The sequence below is a fragment of the Manis pentadactyla genome, chromosome 16 (genome assembly GCF_030020395.1).
Source record: "Manis pentadactyla isolate mManPen7 chromosome 16, mManPen7.hap1, whole genome shotgun sequence".
In the NCBI taxonomy this organism is placed as follows: domain Eukaryota; kingdom Metazoa; phylum Chordata; class Mammalia; order Pholidota; family Manidae; genus Manis; species Manis pentadactyla.
The window spans coordinates 58,275,137-58,302,301 of record NC_080034.1 but is presented as its reverse complement, the minus strand read 5'-3'; the positions used below and the strand labels follow the sequence as shown (position 1 = coordinate 58,302,301).

The following is a 27,165-nucleotide window of genomic DNA, read 5'->3' as shown; positions in this document are numbered from 1 at the left end:
GCTACAAACAATAAATATAAAACACTGCATACATCAATATCTGTTTAAAGCACAACTTCATTTGGGCGCATTTAACCATACGGCTTTCAGTTAACAATTTCACTATTTATTCAAGCATTTCTCCAAAAGCCAGAGGGGGGAGGCAGAGGAAGAGAGAGGGTTAAGAAGAGGGGCATGGGGCTTTAAGACCACAAAATGCTGTCATACCTGTCAGCTGCAGCAAAGTTAAGCTCTAATGGAAACCATGCATGATTTTTTTTTTTAATTTCAGGTCAATACTTTTTAAAAACTTAATTAATCCAGCTCTGTTCTTAACCTATTTAAACTTAACGTAAGACTGAATACCATATATGATTTTCCTTTATGGGGGAAAGCAGCTCTCCTGCCTGATATGGAATTATTATGAATTAACTTTAGATTGGGAAAGGAATGGGGAGACATTGTTTCATAAAGAGTGGTGAAATTTAGATTTTAAGCAGGATTTCAGGAAACCAGAGCAAATTTGATCTGAGTGTACAGTCTGACATAACCTGAGTTGTGAAGAAATGTACACTAAATTTGGGATTTTGATAAATGAATATTCCTAGCAAGTGAATAAAATGTATTCAATTAACTAAAACCCTGTGCACTTCTGAACTGAAGTGGAATCGACTGTAATTGATTTATTTGAAACCAGAGGTTAAGGACTGAATTAGCTAAGTACAACTGGGTATTTCAAGCCACTGACTTCTCAAATGTCAAATCCCTTCTATTTTAAATATTATTTCAGCTGCGGGGCATTGCAGTCCTGATGGTAGTTCCATCAAGAGCTCAAATTATATTAATATTCGATTTTGGGGAGGAATGGATTGGATTGTGATTTTAGAGGGTGTTGGAGAGCAGAAGGGGTAATGAAGGAGCATTGTGGTTCCATGTGGGTGTGGTAATTAGCACAGCCTAGCAAGCATCCTTACAATTCAAGTATGTACCTTAATTTGATTTAATCCAAAGAGAATCACTGTTGTTAGTATACAAACATGTGACCTGTCAAGTAATCACCATGTGTTTTAGAAAATACCCATTGGTCCCAGCAGAAAAAGCCAAAATCCATACAGCATTTGGTTAGTCCCACAAAAATTATTTTTAATAATAACCCTTCTAATCCTCCCACTCATTAAAAATACATATAACTTCTTTCAGCTTTTTTTTTTGCTTTTGTTTGTTTAAAGAAAAGGAAAGAGAAAGGCATTGGCAAATTGGCAATATCACAATCTCAAAATGTCCAACTACAGAATAGAAATAACTAATTCTATGTATTTGGAAACCATTGTTTATTATGACCTTGTAATATTCTAACCCACTATTTCCTTTCTATCTTTCTCAGGATGCAAAGATTATATTGGGTTCAGGTTTTCCGACATAACAAGCATCTGTAAATCCAGATATGAATGAATGGTATTTAATAAGATTGTTTTCGTTTTAAAATGAGTATTTATGTGTCGTTGGAGAAAGAGCAGCAATGTATGGCTGTTTATGAATGCTATTGTGCCTGAGGTTAGGATCCCCCACACAATCTGAGATGCAGCCAAGAAAAACAGCCCTGATAGACAATGCTTCACTTCACCTGCTACAATGCTGTGTGCATTTCATTTCTGTCAAGAGTATGTACAGTTAGGGTTCATTCGCCTCATTATTTTGTTACATCTACGCTACAGTTAACCAGTCTCTCTAGGAAATAATAAATAACCGCTTTAAAAAACAATTGCCGCGCTGCGTTCTGAGGATACACTTTCAATTTGAAATTAAAAAAAAAAAAAAAAAGAAAACCCACCATTGTTATGAATTCTCTGGCTTTGGAAAATAGAATTTAGACTCCACCAACTCTCGTTCGTCTGTCGGGATTGATTTTACTCCGCCTTCCATAAAGAGATTAGAAAGCAAAATGCTGCAAAATGGACACTAATGCTTTGCTTCTTTAGTCCTTCGGAATGCCAACCCAGATGAACAAATGCGAAATCTCCTCCAGTGTGTATACCTAGACACTTTTTCTATGACCTCTCCCAAAACCTTCCAGTTAACCACCTCTTATCTCTTCTTAAACACCGTTAAAAATCCTCCTCACTTTCTAAGCAAAGACTTTCCAAATCACTTTACTAAAGGTCTGAAATCGCCATTTTTATGCACAGGAAGTCCTTCCTTCTGTAAGAGCTGAGCACAGAGTCCTCTTATCGTGGAAGACAGATAGGAAAGGTCTGCACAGGAAGGATGCACAGCCCTCCCCCATCCTCTCCAGCCCACCTCAGAGAACGTTTCATATTCCTCAAAGGTCCTAGGAGGAGCCCCCTGGTGATAGGAAGGGGTGGGTCAGCATTTAGGAGGCAGGCAGCAAAGATTCTGGGCATCAACGTAATTTCCCACTCCCCCTCTGCAACCTCAAGAGATACTAAGAACAGCACAGTAGTGAATTCATCTCTATATAAAATATTAAATAAAAAGGAAACAACTTGCCCTCTTTCTCTGTTCCACAGACATTTCTGCCACTATTCCTTTTCTCCCCAGAAAACCAGAGCTAGTTTTAGCTCATTTACATGTCTTAGCCACTGAGAAGCCTAGGCTAGCAAGTGAAGGTTGAAGTGGGTATTTCCTTTGTGCTAATGAACAAACAATTTAAATTTCAGTTATCCTCTGAGACAGATTCTAAAGTACTTATGGGGAAAGGGGGGGCGGTCTTCTGTTCGGTTGTCCATCTTCCTTGTCATCCTTAATATTGGTTCCGAAGGCTTTGTATTTTGGTTTCCAAAACACAAATGAAAACCTAAAGGATCAACATAAATAAATAAAATGTTATTTTTAATAATAAAATTAACGTTTCTAGTAAGGAAAAGATACTATGTCATTCCTGTAGCAGTACAAACAATCTTTTATCCAAAAGAATACATTGGGTTTTATTGTGTCATTTGTCTGAATACAGACTCAGTGGAATATCTAAATGATACCCTACTCTGAACTCCAAGTTGAAAGTAAGTTTTTATTATACTTGAGGGAAACAATGGGTTCAGCTGCTTATTGCAAGGAGCAATTGCCAAGGGAGAGTTAAACTCAATTACTGTAACCATACTGAATAAAAAATACTGCCAAGAACAAAAATACGCCTGGGTAAAGACAGCCACTGAATAAAAAAAAATCGACATAAAGCGTATCAAATATTTATTTATCTGGGCAACAAAGGACTATGATACATTGACAGGCATGGAAACTACTGCCAGCACAACTCAATACAATACAACTAGAACTGCTTCCAAAATGGCCAGTGAAAATACAGAATACCAGGTGGTCCCAAATGTTTGAAGTTCTTTGAACAAAAAGAGAGAGAGATAAAGAAAGAGAAGGAAAATCCCTTACCCTAGGTTTAAAGACAATACTCATTTATTGCTCAAATGATGCTTTTAAGGGAGGACAGTGGAATAAAATAAACTTTTTTTCTCCCCACAATACATAGAAGGGTTATAAACCACTCAAGTTTAAAAATCTTTCCAGGGTCCAATATCACTTTTTTCTTTCAGTTCAATGAAAAGCTAAAGGTAATGCTAATTATATATAAAATTTTATTTTACTTTTTGTTGTTGTTGTTCAGCTCTTTCATTGTCATCTTTAACATGCTACAGCAGGGCTAAATTCATGAATTCCAGAGGAAAAAAAAAATCCCCCAAACCTTGAATTTCTAAATAAGTACCATGAGCCACATGAAGAAATAATAGGGAGGAATCAAAACCCACTAAACAAGAGGTAAACGAAATCACCAGATAAATTAAAAAAAAAAAGGGAGGGGCTTAAAACAGACTCACCATATTTACAATTCCCATTAAATTACACATAAATAAATATATACAGAGATGTGAACACTGATTCCCTTATATAACTGTGAATCGTGTTGCCAGAGAAAGTTCAAGTTGGTCGCTTTACATTGAAGAGGATAAACTTCTAGAACTGAAGACATGACATGGAACTTCGTGTATTTGTGTTCAAGTTTATTCACAATACTGATAAAAATGTCATTATCCTTTTTGCCTTTTTTTATTTTTAAGTATGGCTACAATCTGAACTGAAATATGTAAGGGAAGGTGGTGATTCAGTCCCATGAAGCTCATATAATTTTTTTAGAATTTTTACTTTATTTTTTTAGAAAAAAGTTTTTAATTTTTTGTTGTTGTTGATTTGTTGTTTGTTTTTTTTTTAAAAAAGGTTCACAAAGTCGGACAGAACTTTTTCTTTGCTGGCTTCGCGGCCTGTTCTGTTCTCTTAGGCTCCACATGAGGGCAAAGGGGAGTCGCTGTGGATGGGGGGAAGTTGAGGCAGGGGCCTGAGTCCGCAGGGGCTGCCTCCTGGCAGCAGAGAGCAGCCCCCCAGCTCCAGAGGACTGGCGGTGACGGCCACAGCAGTGGGGCTTGCAGACCCCGGAGCTGTCACCTGCCCGAGGTGGTAGGTGAGGGGACGCCAAAGGGGGTAGAGGCGCTGGGGAGGCGTGGAGGCCCAGGGCGGGAGAAGAGCCTCACTTTCTGTGTTTCTCCTCTTTGTCACTACTTTTGGCGCTGTTGTCCGTGTGGCTGTTGGGGTTGTTGCTGAGGTACATTTTGTCCATGGCCTTGAGGGCCTCAGTGAGATAGTTCTGCAGGGCGGTGACCGCGGCGCACACCGCAGGGCTGCCGAAGCCATGGGAGATGAGGTTGAAGTGGGTCAAGCAGCTCTGGATGCCTGGCTCCAGGATGGGGTTGGGCCTGGAGTTCCCCAGGGGAGATCTGTCCTGAGCCAGTAGGTCGGTGAACTCTTTGCATATCTGTCTGCAACACAAGGGGAGCAGAGAGAGAGAGATGAGGCTCCCCTGTGAGCAGCACAAGCTGCAGGGACAAACTTTCTCCCTGTAGTCACCTCCGCCCGCATCCAGTGGACACCTGGCCTGACCCCAGGCCCCAGAGACAGGCTTGGGGATGGCCACATGTTGGGAAAATAGTCACCTCTCAGTGTTCCCTAAAACCCTTCTCCTTCTTAAATGCACACCCTTCCTGCTTTCAGATGCCTGCCCGTCTCTGTCTCTGTCCCTCCCTGTCTCTCTCTTCTCTCAGGTACACCAAAACTTCTAATCCCTTCCTTTCTCACTCACACCAAACATTCTGGACACAGGAAAACATGTCATGCATTTAGAAGAGAAACAAAAGAGAGTACAAGGGATGAAGAGTCAGAAACAGGAGCACCTCACCAAGAGGCAACAGCATACTGCTATCAGCTGTCCTGTTCAAAACACTCCAGAGACCCTCTTCCTGCTCTTCTACAGAGAACTCAGCAGCAGTTTATGGGATGAAATCCCCACTCATTCACCTTCAAATCAGATCAGAGGCCACAAAAGGCAAAACTTTTCTTGGGATTAGTTTGCCTTTTTTAAAAAGGCACAAAAAATGTTACTTCTGGGTAATTCAGACTGGTTTTGGGGAAGAAGAAATAGACATTTCAATTTCCCATTTCACCTCTTTTCTCTCTCACACACAATTCTCTAGGGTAATTGTGAAAATGGGTGTATAAGGGAAGGGGAAAAGTTGAATTTTCAGAAAGGGTCTTGAAAAGTCAGAAATACAGATAGATGAGGCTGGCACACTGCAAGCTCTTTCTGTGATTCTGGGAAGCAAAGACTAACCGGGGCCTTCTCTGAGGCCAGCTGACATCCCCAGGCCAGAAACTGTCCTGCCTGAGGCCTCAGCCTCTGCCCTCTGGTTCCATGCCCTCCTGTGACATCGACTTTGATAATTAAGGGCTTCCAAACAGGCCTTTTAATTTCCAGAAAACATATCAAAACAGTAATTTTCTTTTCACACGCCACCTGGAGAAGCCTATTGAGTCCAAACACCGATGGGAATAGAACTCAGGCCATTTTGAAACCTATTTGACATGTCGCCTGTAGGCTAAACTTCTGAACTTCTGGGCTGTGTGTGTGTGTGTGTGTGTGTGTGTGTGTGTGTGTGTGTGAGAGACAGAGAGAGAGAGAGAGAGAGAGACAGAGACAGAGACAGAGACAGAGACAGAGACAGAGACTTCCCAGGAGGGAAGAAAAAGCCAGGCAAGAAGTGAGATTAGGATTGAAACTAGGGCAATTTCTGGCTTGCATATTTTGCAGGCCACTGCTTAATCCTTTCTCTTGAAGACATATTGACAGAAGACAGTAACAGATATAAGCAAGTCTGTTGCCCCTTTAAGGACTTGATTCTGGTATTTCTGAAACAACAGTCACAAATCCACACTCAGCTTCCATCAAATCCCTACTATACCCTCCCGCTTACATATTAATTTTAAAAAAATAAGGTGGGGCAGGAGAGAGGGAAAAGACAGAAGCACATTAACAATCCTACTTGTATTTCCCCTTCAAAATAGGTTACAGTTTCTAAGATTGTGCTGTAACTTTAATATTTACAACAACAAAGTGGATGGACAGAAAAGGAAAACAGGAGAAAAGTGAGAGCAAAAACGATTTTGGTTTTCGCTTCTCTCGACAATGAGACACAGAGACCCTGAAGAGGTAAATGCCTTACTTTGTAGCCAGGAGCATGTTTTTTCTTGTCACTTGCTCATTGGGATCGGAATGTTGTCGGTTGAGAAATTCAGCTACTGCTTTGGCAGGAAATTCGGTTTCGCACACGTACCCAAAGTCCCTGGCTAGGTGGACTGCTTCTCCTGGCAAGAGGTGGGAAAAGGGAGGTGAGCGCCAGAGAATGGAGAGTTGATTACAAAACTTCTTCCCAACTCCCTTACTTTCTTAACCCAGATGTTGAAGAAAACACAAACTACTTGTTTTCTCATTTCAGCATTTATTTCCTTCTCTGTAGGCTCTGGTGGATGAATTTCTCAGAAAAAAAAAAAAAAGGTCACTTGTCCTAGAAAGCCAAGATGATTTGAAAATGTAAACCCCACCACTGCGCCCCCACCCTCCAATCCCGTCCCCCACCCTGATGGCATTTTCCCAACTTCTCTTTAAAATGTTTCTTGTATTCCAGTCTCACACCTAGCAACACATTTATAAATGATATTCATAATTACTCTTTGAGTTTTTCTGCAAGGGAACAACTAAGGGCTTACATTTTAACGTGATCGTATATAATTATCTGTTCATCCAAACCGATTAACCAGGAGGATTTGAGGGTCACTCCACTGAGTCAGTCTGTGTTGTTGATTTTCGAATCTTTGGTTTTAATTTCCTGAACCAGTTGGTTTTTACTGCAGGGCTTCCTGCCATTAGCTCCAGCTCCGGAAGAACGCATGCGCCAATTAGAGCATCAAAGCCCTCTCCGCAGAGCTTGTTTCCATAAAATGGAGCGGATCACAAACAATAACAGTTCTCCAGAAACTGCCTCCCTGCTACAGGACTCAACCCTCAAATCCATATATACTCTCACACTACACCCAAAGCCACTTATTACCATTTTCTTTGCATAGAATTCTTTTGGGGTATGGACAGTGGGGTCTCTTTGTACTGGCACTGAACAATTGCTTATTACTTAACAGTTGTATTGGTATAATCTTGGATACCATTAACAAATGGTTTGTAGGATTCCTCCTTAAATTTATGGTTTTAAAGTTTCATTAGTTATTTACAAAGCTAGTACTCGAAGTCAATTGTACTATATCTCCTCAAATACAAGAGGTAAATATGATAAAATGCCTACTTTAAACATAAATGGTAGTTTTGAAATCTACCTTGTAATTCAACTATGTTTTTTCTTATTGGCATAAGATATTTTGAGCAGAACACAAAGGAAAATGCAAGAGTGCTATACACACTCAAACTTAAGCTCAATTTAGTATCAGAAAAATTTAACAGGAATCTAGAGGAAGCAGGAATGTGAGTGGATTCTGGTAACAGTGTATCTGGGGCATGGAGTGAGGACAAGGTTAGCTTTTGTTTAAAGGAGTTTAAAAGTGTGTGTGTGTGTGTGTGTGTGTGTGTGTGTGTGTGTGTGTTAAAAACTGCCAGGAGAAACTTTTTGCAATGCTTATATATTTTTTCTTTTCCTATTCAAACGATTCAAAGTCTAAAATTGCTCACTTTTCTTCCTTTCCAGTAGAGAAGCACAATTAAATGAGAGTTAAGGGATAATATGTTTGGAAAACAAAAATCTAAAAGGGCATATAACCCTGAGCTTTCAGACAGTCTTAAATCAGGATGCAGGTCAAAGATTCCCAAATTAATTCAGGAAGTAATGGTCACGTATTTCTCAAACGCAGATGTCAGAATAGCTTAAGTGACTTACTGCTGAGCTCTATAAAGGAGACAGGAACTTGGAGAATATGCAGTTCTTAAATTTTCACATTGTTTAGGTCAGAATTATACTAGAGGGGTGTAATTTTGTGGTAGAGGTAAGGAGGAGAGGAGAAGAGTAAATACAAGTATTATTTTAATTGCATTTCTAACTGTATTCTCTGGAAAAAAATGAAACTGCCCAAATGACACAAAATATCTGGACGCTAAGTATTATCCATTTTCCCAGAAGACAGCTCCTTTCTTGTTAGCAAGTGGACTCGCTTACCCTCCACTAGTGATGTGAGCAGGGTGACGTTGGCAGCTTTACGTCTCCCTGCTGGCAGATTTAATCCTATTTTGTCCAGTTTTTCTCTTAAAGATCTTCCTCCATTTTTAGACTTCGCCCTGTTTCACAAATACATGCAAGAAAAGGATTTAGAAAACATTGGGTTGCCTCTCCATCACATTGTAGTCATGTTGACAACTGCCTAAAATGTACTTTTAAAAATTAAGATTTTTGGCCCAAGATATTCAAAGGAGGGAAACCTAGGAAGAAATGGTACAGAAACATCAGAGGAAATAAATGCTTGTTAAACTGTAAAGTACCCCCTGTGTTCAGTTATTATTGCAATTATTGTGGCAGGTTGGAAGATTTTATTTCCCAACTCTCTAAAGAAGAACCACAAACACAATTCTCATCTCTAAGGTTTGAAGTATTTTTTAGCTCAACTGATTACAGGATATTTTCCCTGTTGTTACAATCACACAAATCCCAAAGGGGTCCTTAAATTGTCTTTGCAAGAACTGCTGTTAAGTTGTTCAGAGTAACCAAAGTTATCATCACTCTCAGATTTCTTGCTCTGGCTTTAGCCCCAATGGGAAATTCATTTCACCAATTGTTTACAAGCCATGTCACCAGCCTAACTGGAAATGTCAAAAGCTGGTATGGCCTTTAAAATTTTCACTGATTTCAGAGACAATGGAGGGGATTCTAAATAGATGTCTAAATAGACTCCCATAATCAGAAAGTGGTTAAGATAAATTGTTTAAATAAAACAGCAAATTAATTAATTTCAGATTTTATTCCCTACTCAAGTGCTCTTTAATTGTGTGGATTAGATTATGTTCCCCTAGGTAAACAGTCTCCAATATCGGGGATGGGGGAAGGGAAGGAAAAGGCAGAGGGGGCGTTTCGTATTAGTGTCAGTGAAAGATTACAAAGGGACAGCCAAATGACTGTGAAGGAGGGAGAAAAGATTAGAAGAGCTGATGTTAAAATCTTCCAAAATCAGTTTTACAGGCTTTGTACGGGATATACCCATCAGAGTGGAATTGTGGTCCATAAAGAGATAAATGAATAAATGTCAAAAAATTAAGTTCGCGGTCTACTTTCTATTTTTTAAAAAAGAATAAGGAAATATTATCTTGGAAAGTTTAACCCAAGACCTACCACTCACAACGTTAGGTGGAACTCTAGGAGGAAAAACCCCACAAGAGGTAGAAACCTACCCATGGGAAGGTGCTTTCACTTCGCTGACCCTTATAAAATCTTTTCTACCAAATGAGTCATTCCGGCCTCGGGGCGGGAGGTGAGATTAGAATCCCTGGCCACGAGTGTCACATGCATTCATCAGAGCGACTACACCTAATGCACGTAAACGTCCCTTGCACGCCGCCTGGCACACACCCGGCCACCGGACATCCGAACGATTAACGCGAAAGCCTTGGGCACTGGAAGTCGCTGTCTGGCCGCAGTTGGCAGCGGCCGGAGAGCGTGGCGCGCGGACTCATAAGAAAGCCACTGTCTTCTACTTAAAGCGCTATTCAAGAGACGGCGGGTTACCGTCGTAGACCCTACACGGAAGTAAGGCAAAGGGGGGAGCCCGAGTGGAAGTTTTCAGGGCTTGCAAGGTGTGCACTAGGAGGAAAAAGGCGGCTGCACGGCGCCCCGTGGCTGCAGTGGCTGGGACTGAACCAGCCAAGGAGCGGCTTGCGCGTGCGCGCGGGAAGGGCAGGGGGGCGGAGAGCCCGGGGAGCGCGTCGCGGAGGCGCACGCGGGCGCGCGCAGAGGGCGGCGAAGAGCGCAGGCGCGCCGTCTCGCCCCGCCCCCAGACCCCACCCACCGGCTCTACGCGTTTCTTCCCGCCCCTTTCTTTTCCCGCGAAGGGAGGGCCGTGGGGCTAGGTCCATTTGCGTCGCCGCCCTGGCGCAGGCGCAGTGCTGCCCGGCAGCGGGGCGATAGCAGGGGCGCGCCGGGCCTCACCTCCGCAGCACTCCGCCCAGCAGCGAAGCGTTGAGACACTCGGGCGGTGAGAGGCGCCGCTGTACTTCCGCCACCGTGACCTTGTACTTCGAGGTGGAGCTGAGGAGCGAGAGGCGACCCGGAACTGAACAGAAGACTTCGTTGGGGTTCACGACGCCACCAAAGAGGTTGTCCTTGTTTATGGGGATGGCGGAGACGGCGTTGCTGTTGGACTTGGACAGGGACACGGGGCCTGTGGAGACAGACCCGGAGGCGCGTGTGGATGTCGAGGATACCTCCCGAGTCCTGCCCGACCCCAACCCCTCGTCCCGGCCGGGCGAGGTGCCTAGGCTTGCTCCGCAGCCCCGCTTTCCTTCCTTCCCGGAAAATTCTGTGGCTCATTCTTCCACCTCCTGTCTTATTCCCGTCCTGGGACCGAGCCTCTCTGCCCCTCCTCGGTCGCCGAGGCGTACCCGTCCCGCCAGTCAGTCCTGTGCTTCTGCCTGGAGCCTTTCGGCCACAAGGGTGTTGTGTGGAGATAGTGGTGAAATTGTGACCCTGTCGGCCCTCAGCATCCGAGGACAGTGGGCCCCAGATGAGGGTGCAGGGGGAGAAGTTACGTTCGCAAGCCAAGGGCAGGCTATATGTACTTCGTGGAGTTTTGTGGGGTCGGGGGCTTGGTGTTAGGGAGAAATTGCTTCGAAGACCTATCATTAAAATCAGCCCAGAGTTTAGATGGCTAAAGCAGCTCTAAATGAGAGTTTCAGTTGAGGAACCATGCTGGGAAGTGGTGGATTCCGTTGTCACACATCAACCGTGCCCCCATCCTTGTGATAAATAAGCCCTTTCCTATATTGAGTTTCAAAAAAGACTCAAGTTTTGGAAATCCATCTCAAGTCCCGTTTTGAGCTGGGAGGAAGAAAGATAAACAGGCCTACGATAGAATACTAGTAGTGTGTCCTTTTGTAGAGCAAATATTTAATAGTTCTCTGATGAAGCATCTTCAGGGGCGGGGCGGCGGGGGGCGGGGCGGGGGGCGCATATAGTCTTGCCAGTTAAAATCATAAGCTCTTCGTTGCCGAATCCACCAAAGTTAGAAAAAAATTCAAGGCGAGCAGAAAGTGTACTAACGTTTCTTGACACCAATGTCATGCAGAAGAATCCACAACCATTTAAGTACAGTATGCATTTGTATTTTTAAATTACTCAAGGAGGCAAATATATGCATACATTCTCATCACAATACTTCCTCCTCTTTAATGGGGCTCTTCTATACGTATGGGGAGGTGGGGGGCACTAGGTTTGGATAGATCACTTGTGACATTAATAGCTCTGGGGAGGCTAATAGAGACAATAGGAGTTAAACGAACTCTTGAGAGATTACTAATAAAAGAGCCAATTATCATGTCGACTTGGAAGGAGCATCTCTTAAGATTTATCCCTTGCACATCTAATTTGACGTGACAACGACTTCACAGATGCAAAAATGAAACTCTAAACTAGCCAACAATATACTGATTGGGGTTAGAAATGAGAACAGTTTTATATAGCATCATCCTCTGGTGGTGCCTAGAATCCTGAAATGTAACATTGCCACCATAACAAAAAAAGGGCTGCTGTAAATAGCATTTACTCCAGAAAACTTTATTTCTACTCACTAAACACAATACAAATTACAAATCCATCCAAATCACTTGGCACTTTTTAAGAACAGTTTCTGCTCTGAACAATTATGCTAATAATCCTGAGATCTTCAAGATGCTAATTTTAACCAAAAGCCAAATTTTTGTTAACCTAATTCACAAAGTTTAAAACCCTTAAACAGCTAATGAGAAATTAAATTGAAGAACATGAAAGGTTTTTTTTTCCTCTCTGCCATGGACTATTATGTCTTTTTATCATCTGCCTTTACAGTAATAAGTTATTTGCACTGTTTTAGCATTATATACTTCTTAACACTCCGAGTCACTCACACAGTGGATTAACTAAACTATTAAACCGTTTCAAAATTGAAATGCCACTTCCAAATCAGTTCAACTACTACACATTTCATGTATTTGTCCAGATATCACTAAACTAAATCAAATGGCCAAATCATGAATCAGGACAAAGCTTGCCTGTTGCCAGTACTAACATACTGAAAGCCAAATCATTTAAGCATTGCTGTTCTATGCCTATCTATTTGCTAATTCTGAGCCTTTAGGAAATCCTATTTGAGAAAATAAATACAGCTCTGCAAGTTCTTTTAAATAGCTCTATGCTTGTAAGGACATGATTGGAATGCAGAAGGAAATGGCTTACCTTTCTTAATTACAGTTTGATCTGGGATGTTAATACCCGGGTCTTCTACATGCTGCAACAAAAGGATACACATGGATGTAAGTGTATAATCAAAACAAAAGGAAATGAATATTCTGCACAATATGGAGGGAGGGAAAAGTATAGGACCAAAATTTCCCCCTCTCATATAGTGACATTTATATAACGAACATCTCATCTTGGCTTACTGGAATTTGGGCTTTGCAACTCAAGAGGTTTCACAGCACACCCACAGCCAATTTCTCCTCCCCCAGCAAATAATCCTTGTTTGAAGGAGGTGAGGGTGGAGAATAAAACTTTCTTCAGAAATTAAATGAAGTTTTGGAGCACCAAATCTTTCTCACAGTCAGTTCAACCTTTTAAAATGCACCGAGCTTTAGTTTGGCACCTCAGCGGCTTCGGACTTTGGCGATTCCACTTTTCAGGCATCAAAAGCCAGAGAGAAACAATAGAAATGACAGAGGCGGGAGTAACAGGAGAGTGGTGGAAACGTTTTAGGTAGATAAAGAGGAAACCCATATACACACCTTCGCTTACAGAAAACTGTAAATATTTTTTTAAAAAAGGAGTACGCCTAAACTGGTATCAGATAGAAATATGAAAACAATTATAAAAAAAAAAAAGACCTTTGAGGCTGTTTTCCTGTTGTCCCCCAGCAGATTTGTTAGTGTGTGTCTCTCTTTTTTTCCCTTCTTTTTTTTTTTTTTACAGATGAATGGTATACGTGTGTGCTAGAGTCAAAACGTGATTAGAAAGTAAAATGAAATCATGTTTTCTAATGCAGAAACTGACAGGCAATATAATGTCTGGCTGTGTTTACAAATTAGCACCAGGGCTGCTGAGATAGAAGATTTCGCAATCGTTACCAAACACAGGCATTACCATTTAAAAAACTATTACTTCCTTCTCTAGTCTTTGTCCAACAATAATACTGATTCGAACATTTTCCATTCTGTCTTGGATTTATGCTCCTGTTAATTGTGCCTGATCGCAATGATTCCGGGTGGATGGTACTAAGTTGCTTTATTACAGGTTTTATTATACTCAATGCTCTCATTTGTAACTTGCCTAAAGTGCTTCTGGATTTAAGTATAATTAAATTGAGAAATGTTCAGAAATGACTACTGCTGCAGTTCTTGTGTTTTAACTATATGGGGAAATATGATCCCTTTATGCATGCACCCTAAACCCATAAACTAAATGTAGTGTGGCATAATACTTTTATTTGTGTTATTTCTAGACCTTGTTCATACAGGGAAGACTGTTAAGTTTAAAGCCCCACTGAGATATTAATGATTAAATAATTTTCACCATCAGTTTGATTTTCTTAAATATTTAGCAGTCATTCTTACTAAAGGTTAACTGTTGCAGCAATGGGAAAATTGAAAACAACCCTTTTCCTGACCCAAATTCCTTTGAAGGATTTTTTTTTCTTAAAAGGTGGGGGAGGGTGGGGAAGAGCAGCAACTGGGTTTCCTTGTTTTTATTTGATCTTTTGGTTAATTTTGCCTACTGGCCAATTCCACCACTAAGAGTGACTACACAGGTGTTAAGAATTCACCCCAGCCACGTTGGGATTTTTACAAAGTAGAGCAATTCTAATTCACAGTACTCAAAAGCTTACTACGTTATTTTGCAATTCAAATACTTCCAAAGAGCAGGCTAGGAAAAGCACTCAGAGACTCTGGGAAGAGGGTCTAAAAGGATCACAACTTCCAGGTTTGTTTTTCAATTGCTCTTTTCTCAACTAGTGCTCCTCTCATTTTACTTCCCAAGAAATGCACTGTTTAGTATGTTTCTGAAACATTTGTGAACACACACACACAATGCTTACTAAACCCCACATTGGATCAAGTGCCTATTTTCCTGCTTTCTATGCAAGGCTGCTAAACATAACCAACAAATTTCAGTGATTAACTGGTCCAAATGAGAGATGTAATAAATTTTCTATTTTTCTGTGTAACTTAAATAAGGTTTTAAATTCACCAAGCAACCAGGTAAGTTCATCTGACCATTCTCTTTGCAATCTAATGCAGTAATCATTAAACTGTCAGCGGACATATTGCTGCAATATTTGATGCAATAATTTGAAATAGCATTTTAGCAAAAATCACATCCAGATACATTTCCTCTCCAAAGAAAAGCAGCATTAACAGAGCCTTTACAGCTTTAATAAAATTATTGGCTTGTTGTAATTCCATTTCAGGAAGGTTGTGAGGAAACCATAAATATGTAGAATTGAAGCAGAGATGCTGGTTTAAATTTAATTTTAGAAAGTTTTTTCAAATTATCAATAGCCTGGTTTACATTGTAAATACTAAATGTGCTAATACCATGCTTATTTAGAAGTCATTTTAAATTGCATTTATTGATAAACTGAATTAGAACTCAAATAATGTATTACCCAATAGTCTCAAAACATTTAATTTAATATGGGTGTAGCAGGTTCTGAGAGGCGCTGGGAACCGGGCTAATGATTTATGAGGTCAGCATTTAGCACCCCTAGGAAGAGAAGAAGGCTGCATTTTAATGTCCCTCTGCTCGGATTTGCTACTTATTATTCTTTAATCAGGGTAGGGTATGCACATAACTTTTAGATATCATAAATGCTTATAAAATCTAGTAAAAATAGTGTTTCTAGTATATCTTTTACACTCTTAAATTGGTAGGGCATTTAATGAGCCCTTTCAGTTGAATTTAACATCTTTTTCAGGACAGGGAGAAATCCCCACGCCACACACAGCGGTGGAATTAGACCAAAATCGAAACAGTTGACAGTCGTCGAGAGGGGAAAAGATTGTTAATGGTGACACTCGTCTGATGTATTTCTGTATTGTGGAAATGGTGATACAGGCATTGTCTGAAGGAGCCCCAGGTGCCATTGTTCTAGGGTCAGAACTCTCAACTACTTTTTTATTTTTTAATTCCGTGGTCTGTCTGGGTCCTCAAAAATACAATGAAATTTTGAAAAAGTGAATACCATGGAGGAAAACCCGGGGCCACCGGCTGTGTGTCCCGGCATCTTCTCTGGGGGTGGGTGGAAAGTGGCTTCATCCCCTCTCCGCTCGCGCGGCCTCTTACCGGGACGTCCTCGATGGCGTGAGGTAAGGAGTGAATCGGGAGGTCTCCGAGTCCTGAGCCAAGCCCGTGTGGGCCATGAAGGAGGTCCTCGTGCCGCCGGTAGTCCCTGCGAGGATCCAGGCCCGACAGCTGGTGGGGCAGCCCCCGGTGCGTGTGCAGGAGCCCAGACTCCTGGCTTTGCCTCTGGCCGGGCCAGCCCGGGTGCTGCGGCTGCGGCTGGGCGTGCAGGGGGTTCAGGCTGTAGGGGTCGTTGACGTGGGAGTAAGGATCTTGCGACTGGGGGTAGATAGGCTGGTAGGGAGGGGGGAAGTAGGGGGGCTGGAAGTCAGCATTGGGGGTGTGGGACAGCGGCGGGGCGCTCGTGTAGGGAGATTGACCTACAGTGCCCAGCTGGGGCAACCGTGCAGTCCCGTTGCTGGTGCCGTCGTGACGGTCCTACAAGAGAGCAAGAGGAAGGGGAAAGAAAGAGAAATCAGACGTCGAGTTACGGCTGCCCATACTAAACCCACTCCGCAAGACTGCATGGGAAACCGCCCGTTCCCGTCGCAGGCCGCGGAAAGAAATGAGCTCTAAGTTGTTCATTTCGGAAAATACCCCGGCAGTGAAACGGGCTCTTGCAAAAGCTCAGGGAATTCGATTGTGCAAATGTGGAGGCATAAGAGACTTTCCTTGGGCGTTTTTTTCCAAAGCGGGGCAAAAGACAAAAAAAGGACAGCCCAGAATACAGCCCATTAAGCTGCAGCATGAACCTCCCTCAAGTAAAATTAAAATTTCTGCTAAACAGAAATTCTGCTAACAGCAGAAGCGGCCTTTCCTTTTTCCCCTGGATTTGAACCTGCCTGGCACTGCGTTATTGTTTTTCCTGTTCCATTTATTTGAAGGGAAAAAAAATCATACACGTTTTCAAAGACTATTACCATTTCATGACTATTTAAATAGAAACATTTCGCAGGGGGCTGTAATGAAAGTACACGTTTGAATTACCAGCTTAAAGGTTTTAACTGCAGGATGGGGGTCTGTCTTTTCCGCTTCCTCATTTAGGGGCCTTTTTCTCGACAGGGTCGATTATGATACGATGGGGAGAGGAGGACGTCAAGGCAAGGTTTAAAAAATAAAGATTTGGCCTTACTGGGTTTAAAAGAGAAAGGTGTACCCCGGGGCGGAGGCCCCCGCCCCTTCCACATCAGCCCCAAAGGGCAGAAGAAACGCCTGACTTTACGTTCCTCTAATTGCAATTCGCTTGCAAAACAAGGGAACAGAGTTGATTCCAGGGAATGCGAACCCTCAGAGGTTCACACCCCGGCCCCCGGGGGTATGGGGCACCTCTGCCCGCGCCTCTCCAGCGGACGGATTAAGCATCCAATGTTTAGGACATCTCAGGAACAAGTGAAGAGTCAAAGAAAGAAAGAACGTGCGGAGAAACACGCCTTCGGAAGTAGCAGCGAGGTGGGTCTGCGGCCCGGGAGAGGTGGAGCAGGGGCGAGGGGGTAATGAATCCGATTTAAGAATGGAAAAGAGCGAGGGAAAAGAGGTAACAGGTAAACGCAAATGCAAAAGGGAGCCCTGAAGAAAACCTGGGCGTGAAACCCGAGGTTGCGGGCAATTCCGCAGCACCAGGTTTCCGGAACAGAATTCCTAAGGAAACAGGGATGGGGTTGGGATGGGACTCACCATAGCTGAAAAACTGTGAACTAACATCTGCGCAGAGTCTGGGGTAACGAGTCAGGGTGGAAAAAAACAAGCAAGCCTGGAGAGCCCGGCTGCCCCGCCGCCCGAGCGCGCCCCACACAAAAGGCGCCGAGAGCCCCGCGCCACCCAGGACTCCAGTCACGGCGCAGCCGCTCGCCTGAGCGCTGGAGCCCCGCTCTGGTCCATCCGAACTTGAACCACCGATTTGAACGGCGCCTTCAGCTGGTCGAACCCACGATCTCTATCCTGCCGTGATCGGTTATGATTCAAAGTTCCTTAAAAAATGAAAAACCCCAAAAAACGGAAAAAGCAAAAAGTGTGTGTGTCTGTGTGCGTGTGCGTGTTCCTTAATCCGTGTCTCCCTCTCTTTTCTTAGCGGCGGCTTCGCTTGAGCTTCTAATAACCGCGCTGGGCAGCGTTCCTGGAGCCTCCTAATAGCAGATATTCATGACTATTAATATTACACGAATACTTAATAAGGGAAGAATGCCTGGAAATGGAGCGTGAAGCGGAGAGGCAACTCGCGCCGGAGCCGGCTCTCAATGCAGTCCATTGACGGGAGCCTCAGTGTAGCAAATCGGAGGTGGGGAGAGGGAGCGCGAGAGACAAAAAGCGGGCGAGAGAGGGAGCGGGCGAGTGCGCAGGGGGCCGCGGCGCGGCGTCTGGCGAATCACAGGGAAGGGGCAACATTTTAAAAGGTTGCAGGGCATGCAAAAGTGAAAGAGAAAGAGGGAGAGACGGGAACCGAGGGAGAGAGCGCGGAGAGGGAGAATGTGTCTGCGTGCGTGTGTGAGAAAGAAAGTGTGGGCGAGGGCGAGGAGCCCGGAGTGGGGAGAGGGGAGGGAGGAAGGAGGGAGAGCCCTCCAGGAGGAGGGAGGGAGGGGAGGGGGCCGAGCCCGAGCGCGAGGAGGGGGAGGCCGCGGGGGAGGGGAGGAGAGAGAAGACGAGCGAGGACAATCAGACCTAAAGGGCTGGGGCAGACCTCGGGATACCGTGCGGGCCGCGCGTCGCGGGCAGGAGCTGCCGGGGACCGCGTCCGGGCGTTCACCGGGCCCTCTGCCCCGGAGGTGCTGCCCGGCCCTCTCCGGCCGCGGGCTCCTCCGTTCCGCAGCTGGGCCTGGGACTCTGGATTCGGCGGCCCGCCTCCGCGCAGCTCCTCCATGGCCCCGCGCTCCGCCCGGGACGGGCCCGCCCGTTCCGCCAGCCCTCGCTGGGGCCGCCGCTCGAGCTTCCCTCGGACACCGGGGGCCTACGCTCCGCGGCAGCTGCAGCCCCGCCCTCGGCTCCCAGGGCAGGGGTTCGGGGAGGGGATTCGGGACGCGGCCCGGGGCGCGCAGAGACGCGAGGCGGCCCAGCCCGGGCGCCGCAGGCACGGGCTCCGGCTCCCGGCGTAAACCCGTCCGACTTGCTGGGCCACTCCCCCCCGCCCCCCACCCCATGACACTGCTCGATCTACCCAAGCGCGGCGAGGCTGCCGCCGCTGCCAGTCTGCCGGCTGGGTTGTCAGAACAAGCGGCACCTCGCCTCCTGCGTGTCCCTGCAGAGCCCCGACATAATTAGACAGCCCCACGCCGGCTCGGAAACCCGAAATCCCTGCTCCGGAGCTCGCCCACCGCAGTCAAAGTTGTTGCAACAGCCTTCCTTCTTTATTCGCCTATTGCTCTCGTTTCTCATCGCTTGCCTCACACACATTCACACGCGCCTCCACAGGAGCCCTGTGGGGGTGCAAGTTCATCGCCCCCACTAGGGCCCCTAGGCTCCTAGCGCCGCGCGGAGGTTCGGACCCCGCTCGCCTTGGGACTTGGCGCTCCGGATGGGGCTCGGCCTCCACGAAAGTGAAATGCCCGAGCTTCGGCCACGGCCCTGACCCGGACCATGCACCCTAGGAGACTGAGGGTCTCGATTTCACCCGACCCGCTCGCAAAGGATCCTCCAACCCTAAAAACAAAGCGGCTGGTCTGACATGGGGTATCTGCTCTCGGCACCGCACACGACGGGAGCCCCCAGAGAAGCGCCCATTCCCGTGGGATGTCACCCTGTGCCCTATGGGGTGGGGTAGGGGGAGGCGAAAAGAGAGAACACGGGAAAGGAGGAAGATTTAAAATAGTCTACAGAAAGAGGGGGAAGGGGACGCGTGACACCTCGTTCACATAAACCCAGGTTCTGGTTTCAAGCGAAGAGAGGAAGGCCCCCCACCGCTGCGCCCGCACAGACCTCTACGCCAGACATGCCCAGCTCCAAAAGCCGAAAAGAAAGAAAAAAAAAAAAAGCAAAAGCTGAGACTACCACCTATTTAGGTAATCTCCGACCGCGCCTCCCTCTTTCCCTCCCGTGACTCATCCCCTCTTTCCAGCTGGGGCTGTAAGGGAGTTTGGGGCTGCGGCCGCCAGGCCCGTTCCCAGGCCTCCCGCGGGCAGACCAGTTGTGCTGGGGCTTCCCCGGGAAGCCGAGCTCCGGGAACCCTGGGCTTTAAAACGGGCTCCAAGGCGGCGCGCTCTGTCGGCCCCACAGGCTCTCGGCAGCAGAGGTCGCGTGCAGCCCTGTCAGGATTCCCAGGGTCATGCAGCAGTGTCGGGAGGCTGCAGGGGCCGGTGCGTGGACACCCAGCCGCCCGCCAGCTCTGTGCTGCGCGGCACCCCCACCTCCACCCTAGGGATGCAAGGACCAAATGTTTTAGAGGGAGAAGCTGCTTAGAACTTCTTGAATTAGAGAGTACCTGGAGCGAGCCCCGCAGCAATTTGGGAAATGTGTGTTCCCGAACAGAACCCGCTAACTGGGAGGGAGGTGCAACCCACCTCAGAGCGCGGTAGTGTGCGGCCCCTTCTCCAAACAGAGAAGAGCCTTTTTAGAAGGGGGGTGCAGGTTGGAAGAAAGGAAAGAGAGAATAAATAAAAGAAGGAATTATTAAAGATCAGAAAGGAAATTAAAGAGGGAAAAGGGTTTTTCCTTTCTCTTTCTGGTAACCTGAGACCCCAGAATCTCGCTCCAGACACACAGAGCGCCCAGGCTGTGCCCAACTGCCAGCAATTGCTTCAAAAACTCAAGCTCATCTTTTCGCTCCACTCTTAGGCACAGCCAAAATTGGTCAGAAAAAGGGGGAAAGTGGGACACGGCTTCGAAGGAGGGGAATGAAAGAAGGGAGCGTCCACATCCTGCCTCTCCAGCTTCTCCCCTGCGTTCCTCGGGCGAATCGGAGGGGCGGGCGCTGCGCTGGGGAAAGTTTGTCCCACCCGCATTTCGCAGCCGGCTGCGAGCAGAGGAGGAGCGGGGCGGGAGGGTAGAGCTCGGAGCCTGCGGGCGGCGAGCGCCGCGCTTACCTCGCAGTCCTCGTACTTGATATTATCCGTCAGTTTCCAAAGCATTTTCATGGATCGGCGTGAATGGATTCGCCCCCTCTCCGCCTTGCACCCAAGTGGAGCCACTCTCTGGGTAAGCGCAGAGTGCCGGCTGCCGGCGGTGAGCGCAGGAGGAGGAGGAGGGAGAGGAGGAGGGAGAGGAGGGCGAGGAGGGCGAGGAGGAGGAGGCGGCGGCGGCGGCGGCGGCGAGGAGGGAAGGAGCTCCCGTGCGCGCTCGGAGATCTCCCTCTAATGGTAGGAACTTTTCCCTTTTCCAGCTCTTTACCAACCGCCTAACCGCCTCATTAGCATATCAACAATAGTCCAATTGCTCGCCTGCACCGCAGTCCGCGGCCGGCCGCTCCGACGCAGGTATAAAGGCCTCTCCGAGCCGCGAACTTGCTCCTAGAGCGCACGCCGGCCTGCGAGCAAACGGAATCACCCCCCCGAGACCAGCCGCCGCAGGCGCCCCCCCTTCCTCCGCCCCCACTCCTCTTCCTCTCCGTGGCCTCCTCCCGGGAGATGTCCTCCGCAACGACTCGGCCTGCGCGGGTCCCAGCGGCCGCGCCTGGGGCCCGGCTTTCAGCACCTTTCCCCCACCCCTGCCGCCACTAACCGCGCTGTCCTTTCAGGCCCGACCAATTTTATTGGAAATTATTATCCCTTTAGCAGTTAAATATAATCACCAAACCAAGACTGGCAAAGACACTTCAGGATTTTTGCCCTACAAGAGATCGCCTCCGCTCGCGGAAGCCGCCACCTCGGGCCGCAGCGCCTTGGGAGTTTTATTGGCTTTGCGCTTCCCGCCAAGGTTGGAGATTTTGCCAGACTCCAGTCGTTCGACTGGGGTTTGTGATCCTTTAATTGCCGCGTGTAAAATAAAAATTGTACCCTAAAGAGGTTATTTGACAGCTCCAGGGGTTAAATGATTTTCCTCTCGTCTTGTATGAAGCTACGACCGACTGAAAATTCAACGTGGTGTTGGGGCTAAGGGTTTCTTAGGTACTAATGTGGACAAAAACATAGAACTTCTATGGAGACTCACAGTCACTTCTGGAGCTGAGCCGAAATGCCGACATGTGTGCGCCATGTCATGCATGCATCAAAATAAATCGCTGGGAACCAAATATTCGCTGTGCTAATCTGCTCCAGTTTTCCCAAGATTCCCCTTTTTAATTAAAGCACGGAGAGTTCCTTCATGATTTGGTGATGTTACTAATGCGGGCGCTGTCGCAGCGCAGTGCCCAGCTGACTGGGAACCCGGAGGCCTGGGAGCCACCCCCTCGTCCAGGTTGGCTCTGCCACTCCACACAGCGGCCTGCTCGCCCCACCCGGGCTCTTCTTTCTTTTTCTTTTCTGTTTTAGCAAATAATTTTAAGGAATAAAGAGAAAGAAAGACGTGATATGGTCCTTGGAAATACACAGTAATTTCCCTGGTTGAGCTTCCTCGTTTGTCCTCAATAAAAAAAGTTTCTTTCTCCCCCTTGAACACTACAAACTCAACAGTAAGTCTTGCCTCAGAGTTGCTCTAGCAACGACCTCTGATTCCATCTGGGCCTGTTTCTTGCAAATCTCCAGGTCTCCCGGGTTTTCACACTGCGTACTCGCAAAGGGGGAGAGGCTGCTGCAAATCCGAGCGTTTAACAGGTGGAAGGAGGGCAAGAAGAGGGAGGATTCCTGCCCCAACGCTGCAGAAAGTCAATTCTCCCCCACAGAAAACCACAGCAAATTCCTCAAGCCAGGCACAGCAGGCCACAGCCCCCACCCCCGCCTCAGTTCCCCCCAAAGTTCAGAAGACTGGAGCTAGAAGGGGGATTTAGAGCTGGAATGACGCCCTCCCAACATCCTGGGCGCTCTCCGCACTCACTTTCTCCACCTCAACACTCACTACGGTCCCTTGGCGGAACCCAGCCTGCGGCTCAGCTCTGCACTCCGCCCAGAAAATGGTCAGCTTCCAGTGCTAGCACTACGCACCCCGCGGGGCTGCCCCAGGGCCCACGGCCCGAAGCAGCAGCTTGAAATCGGGAACTGGGCCTCCGGGAGCGTGACACCTTCGCAGCGGCCGCAGCCGCAGAGCGTGATCCAGTAGGCCGAATCCTAGGCCAGCAAGCATGGGGTTTTACACCCCCAGACGTCGTGGCTAAGGAATCTCTAAATTCGCTTTCTTTCTTCATGTTTGCTGGCTGGGGATGGCGCTTAAGGCCCTTATCTTCTCCACCCACCCCCTTGCTGACCCGCGCCCCGCAGATCTCCGGCTCCGCTCCCGCCCGGGCTGCTAAACCGTTGTCGTATTCCCGCCGAGGGGGCCTTTGAGGTGTAGATTGGGGCCCGCGGGCTCTACGCCACCGCTGCGTTGTGGGTGCTGAAGAAAGGCCCGGGCGGGCGCCCCTGTCTCCCCTGGAGCCAGAAGAGCCGGTTTAGTGTGAGCGTCATTACCACGACAAGTCCCTTCATTGCATGTCAATGCTCGGCCTCGCAGGGACCCTGGGACAGTAGCGCCAGGCCTGGGGGTAGGAGTCGGGAGTCCAGGCCTGTTATTGGGGAGTGGAGAGGGAGTCAGAGAAACAGTGAGTATCTGTGTGAGAGTAACACCAAGAGAAACACCGAGAGCGAGGAGCCAGAATGACTCTATTTTCTCTTGTAGTCACCACCCAGTGGGACCCAGGAGACCAACAGGCCAAGCCTGGAATATTCCGCCCTTCCAGGCCCCAAATCCGCATGCTCCACCCGCGATTTAGGGTTCCCACCATATGTCAAACTGTGAGCCCGCAGGAGCCAGGCCCAAGATTCACTTCTTTCTCCTTCAGGCGCAAATCTCGCTGTTTTGAACCCTAGGCCCACCTGTGGCCCAGACCCAGGCCGAGCCTGTGCTATGGGGTCCTTCTCAACGCCTAGGAATTTTGCAGCAAAGTTCCACCAGCTTGAGGAGAAAACACCAAAGACTGCCGCCCAAGAATTCCCCCAGTCTACACCCTCCAGAGAAGAAAATACAGAAGGGCCTTGAGGCTGACAGGGGCTAGAGGGAAAGGTGTGGATTCCCAGGATTTGTGTTTAACGTGGGATGTGCATCCTTAAACCACACAGTCTAACTTTGGGGATGAAATTATATTTAGTGAGGTTTAACCAAGGGAAGTGGTATAAAACAGCTCAAGGTCGATACAAACAAGGGCAAGGAAAGAAAGAAATACTGCAAGACCACTTCCATTCCTCAACTCCAGGGAATGTAGTGAAGACGGGACTTCTCCAAACTTTACTTCCAGTGGCCTAAATCTGAAACAAGTAAAAGAACAAACCCCAGAAGAAACAGGGCCTCGACTTTTCTTTGGAAGTTCCTCGCATTCGGTTGGAATCACCCTGAAGGCTTTTAGGCACACAGAAGCTCGCCCTAACCAGGCCTCACCTGGCTGGGCAAAAAGAGGGCCCCGCGGTTCCTATTTTGAAATCAGCACAGAGGAGAGCCTGCTACCTTCAAAACTATTCTGTCTAGGGACACCCTGGTTCCCGCAGGGGAAATGTCTGGAAGTCAGGAGGGCAAGGGACTAATGCACTCAGGGCGGGGGTCAGTCTGGGGCTCAGGGAGGCCATGATCCAGAGACTGGTTGGTATGGTGGTGCCCGCGGCCTAACAGGGCCAAGCGTGGCAGGCATTGGTTTCGTCAGAATCCTTCTGCCTCTTTACCCATCATTCACCCCTCATCCAGTCATCCCCATCTGCTGCCCAAGAGGCAAGAACTGGCTTCAGGAAGCAGATGGAGAGAGCTGCAAACTTTGCACAAACTCTTAAATATTTCCCAGAAGAACCTGCTTGCCGGCGCGACCCCGCCATCTGGACCCCTACCCATTCTCCACACCCCTAGGTCCCCCAGACTTGGAGGCACAAAGATAGATAGGTGCACCAAAACCCCACCTCACGGGCAGCCCTGGGGTCTAGAGCAAAACTTAAGGCGTAGTCAGCTGAGAACCTTCCTCAACGCGGGCGGCAACCCCCGCCCTGCGCCCTTCCCCCCTCCCCGGGATTAGTCATCCACCCCTGTGTATACTTGGAGGGGGGGACCTCTGTAGCGCAAACCACCAGTGACCCCCAGGGCCACCTGTGGAGCGTGCGCCGGACTTTCCCCAGCGCCGGCCCGCCAGCAGCGAACGTTTTTCCAGCCCCTTTGCTCTCCTGGGAACACTCCCGGGCGCTGCTAGGCGCACCTCACCTACGACTCTCCAGCCCTGGGCCACGGCTCTTCCTCTCCGCCTCCCCCTCCCGGCCCCCTCCCCGCTCCACCTCCGCCCACTTCAGCCCCAGCCAAGGCAAACCCCCGTACCTGCCAGTCCCCCATTTTGGCAAGTATGGACATCGCGGCTCGGAGCTCCTGGCGACGGGTCCCCGCCGGGCATGGGCTGTAGGGCTCGGCCGGGCCCGCTCCCTGGAATCGCTTAGGCAAATCCTCCTTTTTTACCTGCTCACCAACATCTCACCTGGTCATAAAGAGCTGGGTTGCTACCTGCCGACGCATGCGCGCTAGCCCAGGAATTCGCTCTGCCAGCCCTAGTCTCAGCGCCTCGCGGAGCTGACCTGGGAAGTGATGGATTTATAGCCGCGGCAATCTCGCCATCAGCTCCGGCTTTTCCCAACAGCCCCAACCCGCTTTCCCGGTCAGTCCCTGAGCCGGGTAACCAAGGCAGACAGCCTGCTGAGGTGTGCGGGGCGCGATGCGAGCGGGAGTGGGTGCGTTTTCACACTCAGGCAATGGGGGCATCTAGGCGCTTTTCCTGTGGCTCTCCTCCCCTCGGAACTTGGCGGCTGGAAGAGTCTCCACCCCGGCGGGTGTGGAGTGGGGGAAGGGCAAGGCCTGGAGCCGGGTCCAGACCCGATAGGTCCCGTGCACCTGGATGGACGCTGTGGAGCCCGATCCCCGCCAGGGCCTCCCCATCCGCCCATGAGGTTCAGGACACTCCCGGCCCTCGCGGATCAGTCTGTTTGCAACCCCTAGGGCTGCTTCAGCGTCGGATCTCAGATCAAAGTGTTTCTCAATAGGTGAAGACGTTCACGATTCTCTTTCACTTCTGGCTTCTGGTTTAGTCTCCTCCCACCGCAGAGAGCCAAACACACAAACACGCTTGCACACTCATACACTTACGCTTCTGTTTAAGGTCACCCTCCCTTCATACTTTCGCGACTCCCCGCCCCCTCCTCGATGGCTTCCCAGCTTTTTATCTTTTCCAATAAAAACTTTCTAAAGAGAGTTTGGGGGCGTTCGCGGTTCTGGGATGGGCAACTGAGGTTTGGGTCGGGGTTTGCTTTCCCACGACAGATAAAATCACTCAAGTGATTTCACCGCTGCTTCTAATTAGAAGGGAGCTTTAAAAGAAGCCACAGGATTTTGGGCTCCCGAGTAGCTCACCTCTCCCGTCAGGAACCACACCTAGCGGGCAGGGTGGGGGTGAGGGACGAGCTTGAGGAGCTTAGCCTCCGGCCGCCCTCTCCCAGCCACCTTGCCAGCCTCATTCCCGCAGCAACGAGACGAGATCCGGCGATCTGAGTGTCCAGGGCTTAGGACTGATACTCCTGAGACAGGCCCAGTTTCCCTCCCGGCTGCCGTCGCGAGGACAGAGAGATGAACAAAGAACCGGTTTAAAATCCTCTTATCTGACAGGGCAAGGAAATATATGTAAAAGGTCAGCTCTGCGCTGAGCAGTGGAGAAGACTTGTTCCTATACCCAAACGTCCCCTCTCTAACCTTACACTCCAGCCTTCATCCCCCAGGGCCTGCCCAGACGGCCCTACACGCTCCAGGCATTGCCAGGGTTGGTGTGGTGGTTGCTCTTCGAGGAGTCCCCTGTCGCCTAGGCATTTTAATCATCCCTGGGCTGCGGGACTTTCATCCTGGCACTGATTCTCTTGTTGATTTTAAACTTTTTGGACCTGCCTTAGAACCTTGCTCAACAAGTTTGGGTTTTGTTTGTGGGTGGTTTTTTCCCTTGCAATAATTTTAAATAACTGAAATTTTAACCTATAAGCGTCTACACTTCACTTTCCTAGCTTTTTCCATACTGTCCAAATAGGCTGGTGAACACCGAATTCGTCGAAGTCCAAAACGCGGAGGACTCGCCTGTAGGTCTTCGAGTTGCCAGCTGAGGGTGCTGCGCCCTCTTAGCACGGTTTCAGGCTCTGGCAGCCTCGCGGGTCTTGCACTCCGGGGAGCAAGGGCTGGACGGACCTGATACCTGGCTGGCTGGGCCAGGCCGAGC

General features: G+C 48.1%; 1 protein-coding gene and 1 long non-coding RNA gene across 21 annotated transcripts; one reads left to right on the top strand and one right to left on the bottom strand.

The window, feature by feature from the left end:
• Positions 1-2,987: 2,987 nt before the first annotated feature.
• Positions 2,988-25,578, bottom strand: TFAP2A (transcription factor AP-2 alpha). 20 transcript variants are annotated; one of them, XM_036888724.2, is made up of 8 exons: positions 18,584-19,059; positions 16,284-16,337; positions 15,802-16,140; positions 12,804-12,855; positions 10,524-10,755; positions 8,547-8,665; positions 6,555-6,696; positions 2,988-4,817 (listed from the first exon to the last, which is right to left on the bottom strand). In XM_036888724.2, the coding sequence occupies exons 1-8, from the start codon at positions 19,028-19,030 to the stop codon at positions 4,529-4,531; spliced, it is 1,674 nt and encodes a 557-aa protein (XP_036744619.1). In that variant the 5' UTR covers positions 19,031-19,059; the 3' UTR covers positions 2,988-4,528. The 20 variants fall into 20 exon arrangements, with proteins under 20 accessions (XP_036744619.1, XP_057349733.1, XP_057349732.1 ...); XM_057493750.1 differs by lacking the exon at positions 18,584-19,059 and adding an exon at positions 25,393-25,578 and having other exon boundaries at positions 3,164-4,817; positions 15,903-16,140; XM_057493749.1 differs by lacking the exon at positions 18,584-19,059 and adding an exon at positions 25,239-25,386 and having other exon boundaries at positions 3,164-4,817; positions 15,903-16,140; positions 16,280-16,337.
• LOC118914158 (uncharacterized) lies at positions 19,735-22,038 on the top strand. Its single transcript, XR_005025501.2, has 3 exons — positions 19,735-19,888; positions 20,661-21,020; positions 21,205-22,038. It is a non-coding gene; the product is annotated as an uncharacterized LOC118914158 (long non-coding RNA).
• Positions 25,579-27,165: the final 1,587 nt, after the last annotated feature.

Coding starts and splice junctions, on each gene's coding strand:
- TFAP2A (XM_036888723.2), bottom strand. CDS start 19,030: ATGGGGTGGGGGGCGGGGGGGAGTGGCCCAGCAAGTCGGACGGGTTTA. Junction 12,856..15,902: donor ACGCCATCGAGGACGTCCCG/GTAAGAGGCCGC, acceptor CTTTTGTTGCAG/CATGTAGAAGACCCGGGTAT. Junction 4,818..6,554: donor AACATGCTCCTGGCTACAAA/GTAAGGCATTTA, acceptor CTTGTGTTGCAG/ACAGATATGCAAAGAGTTCA.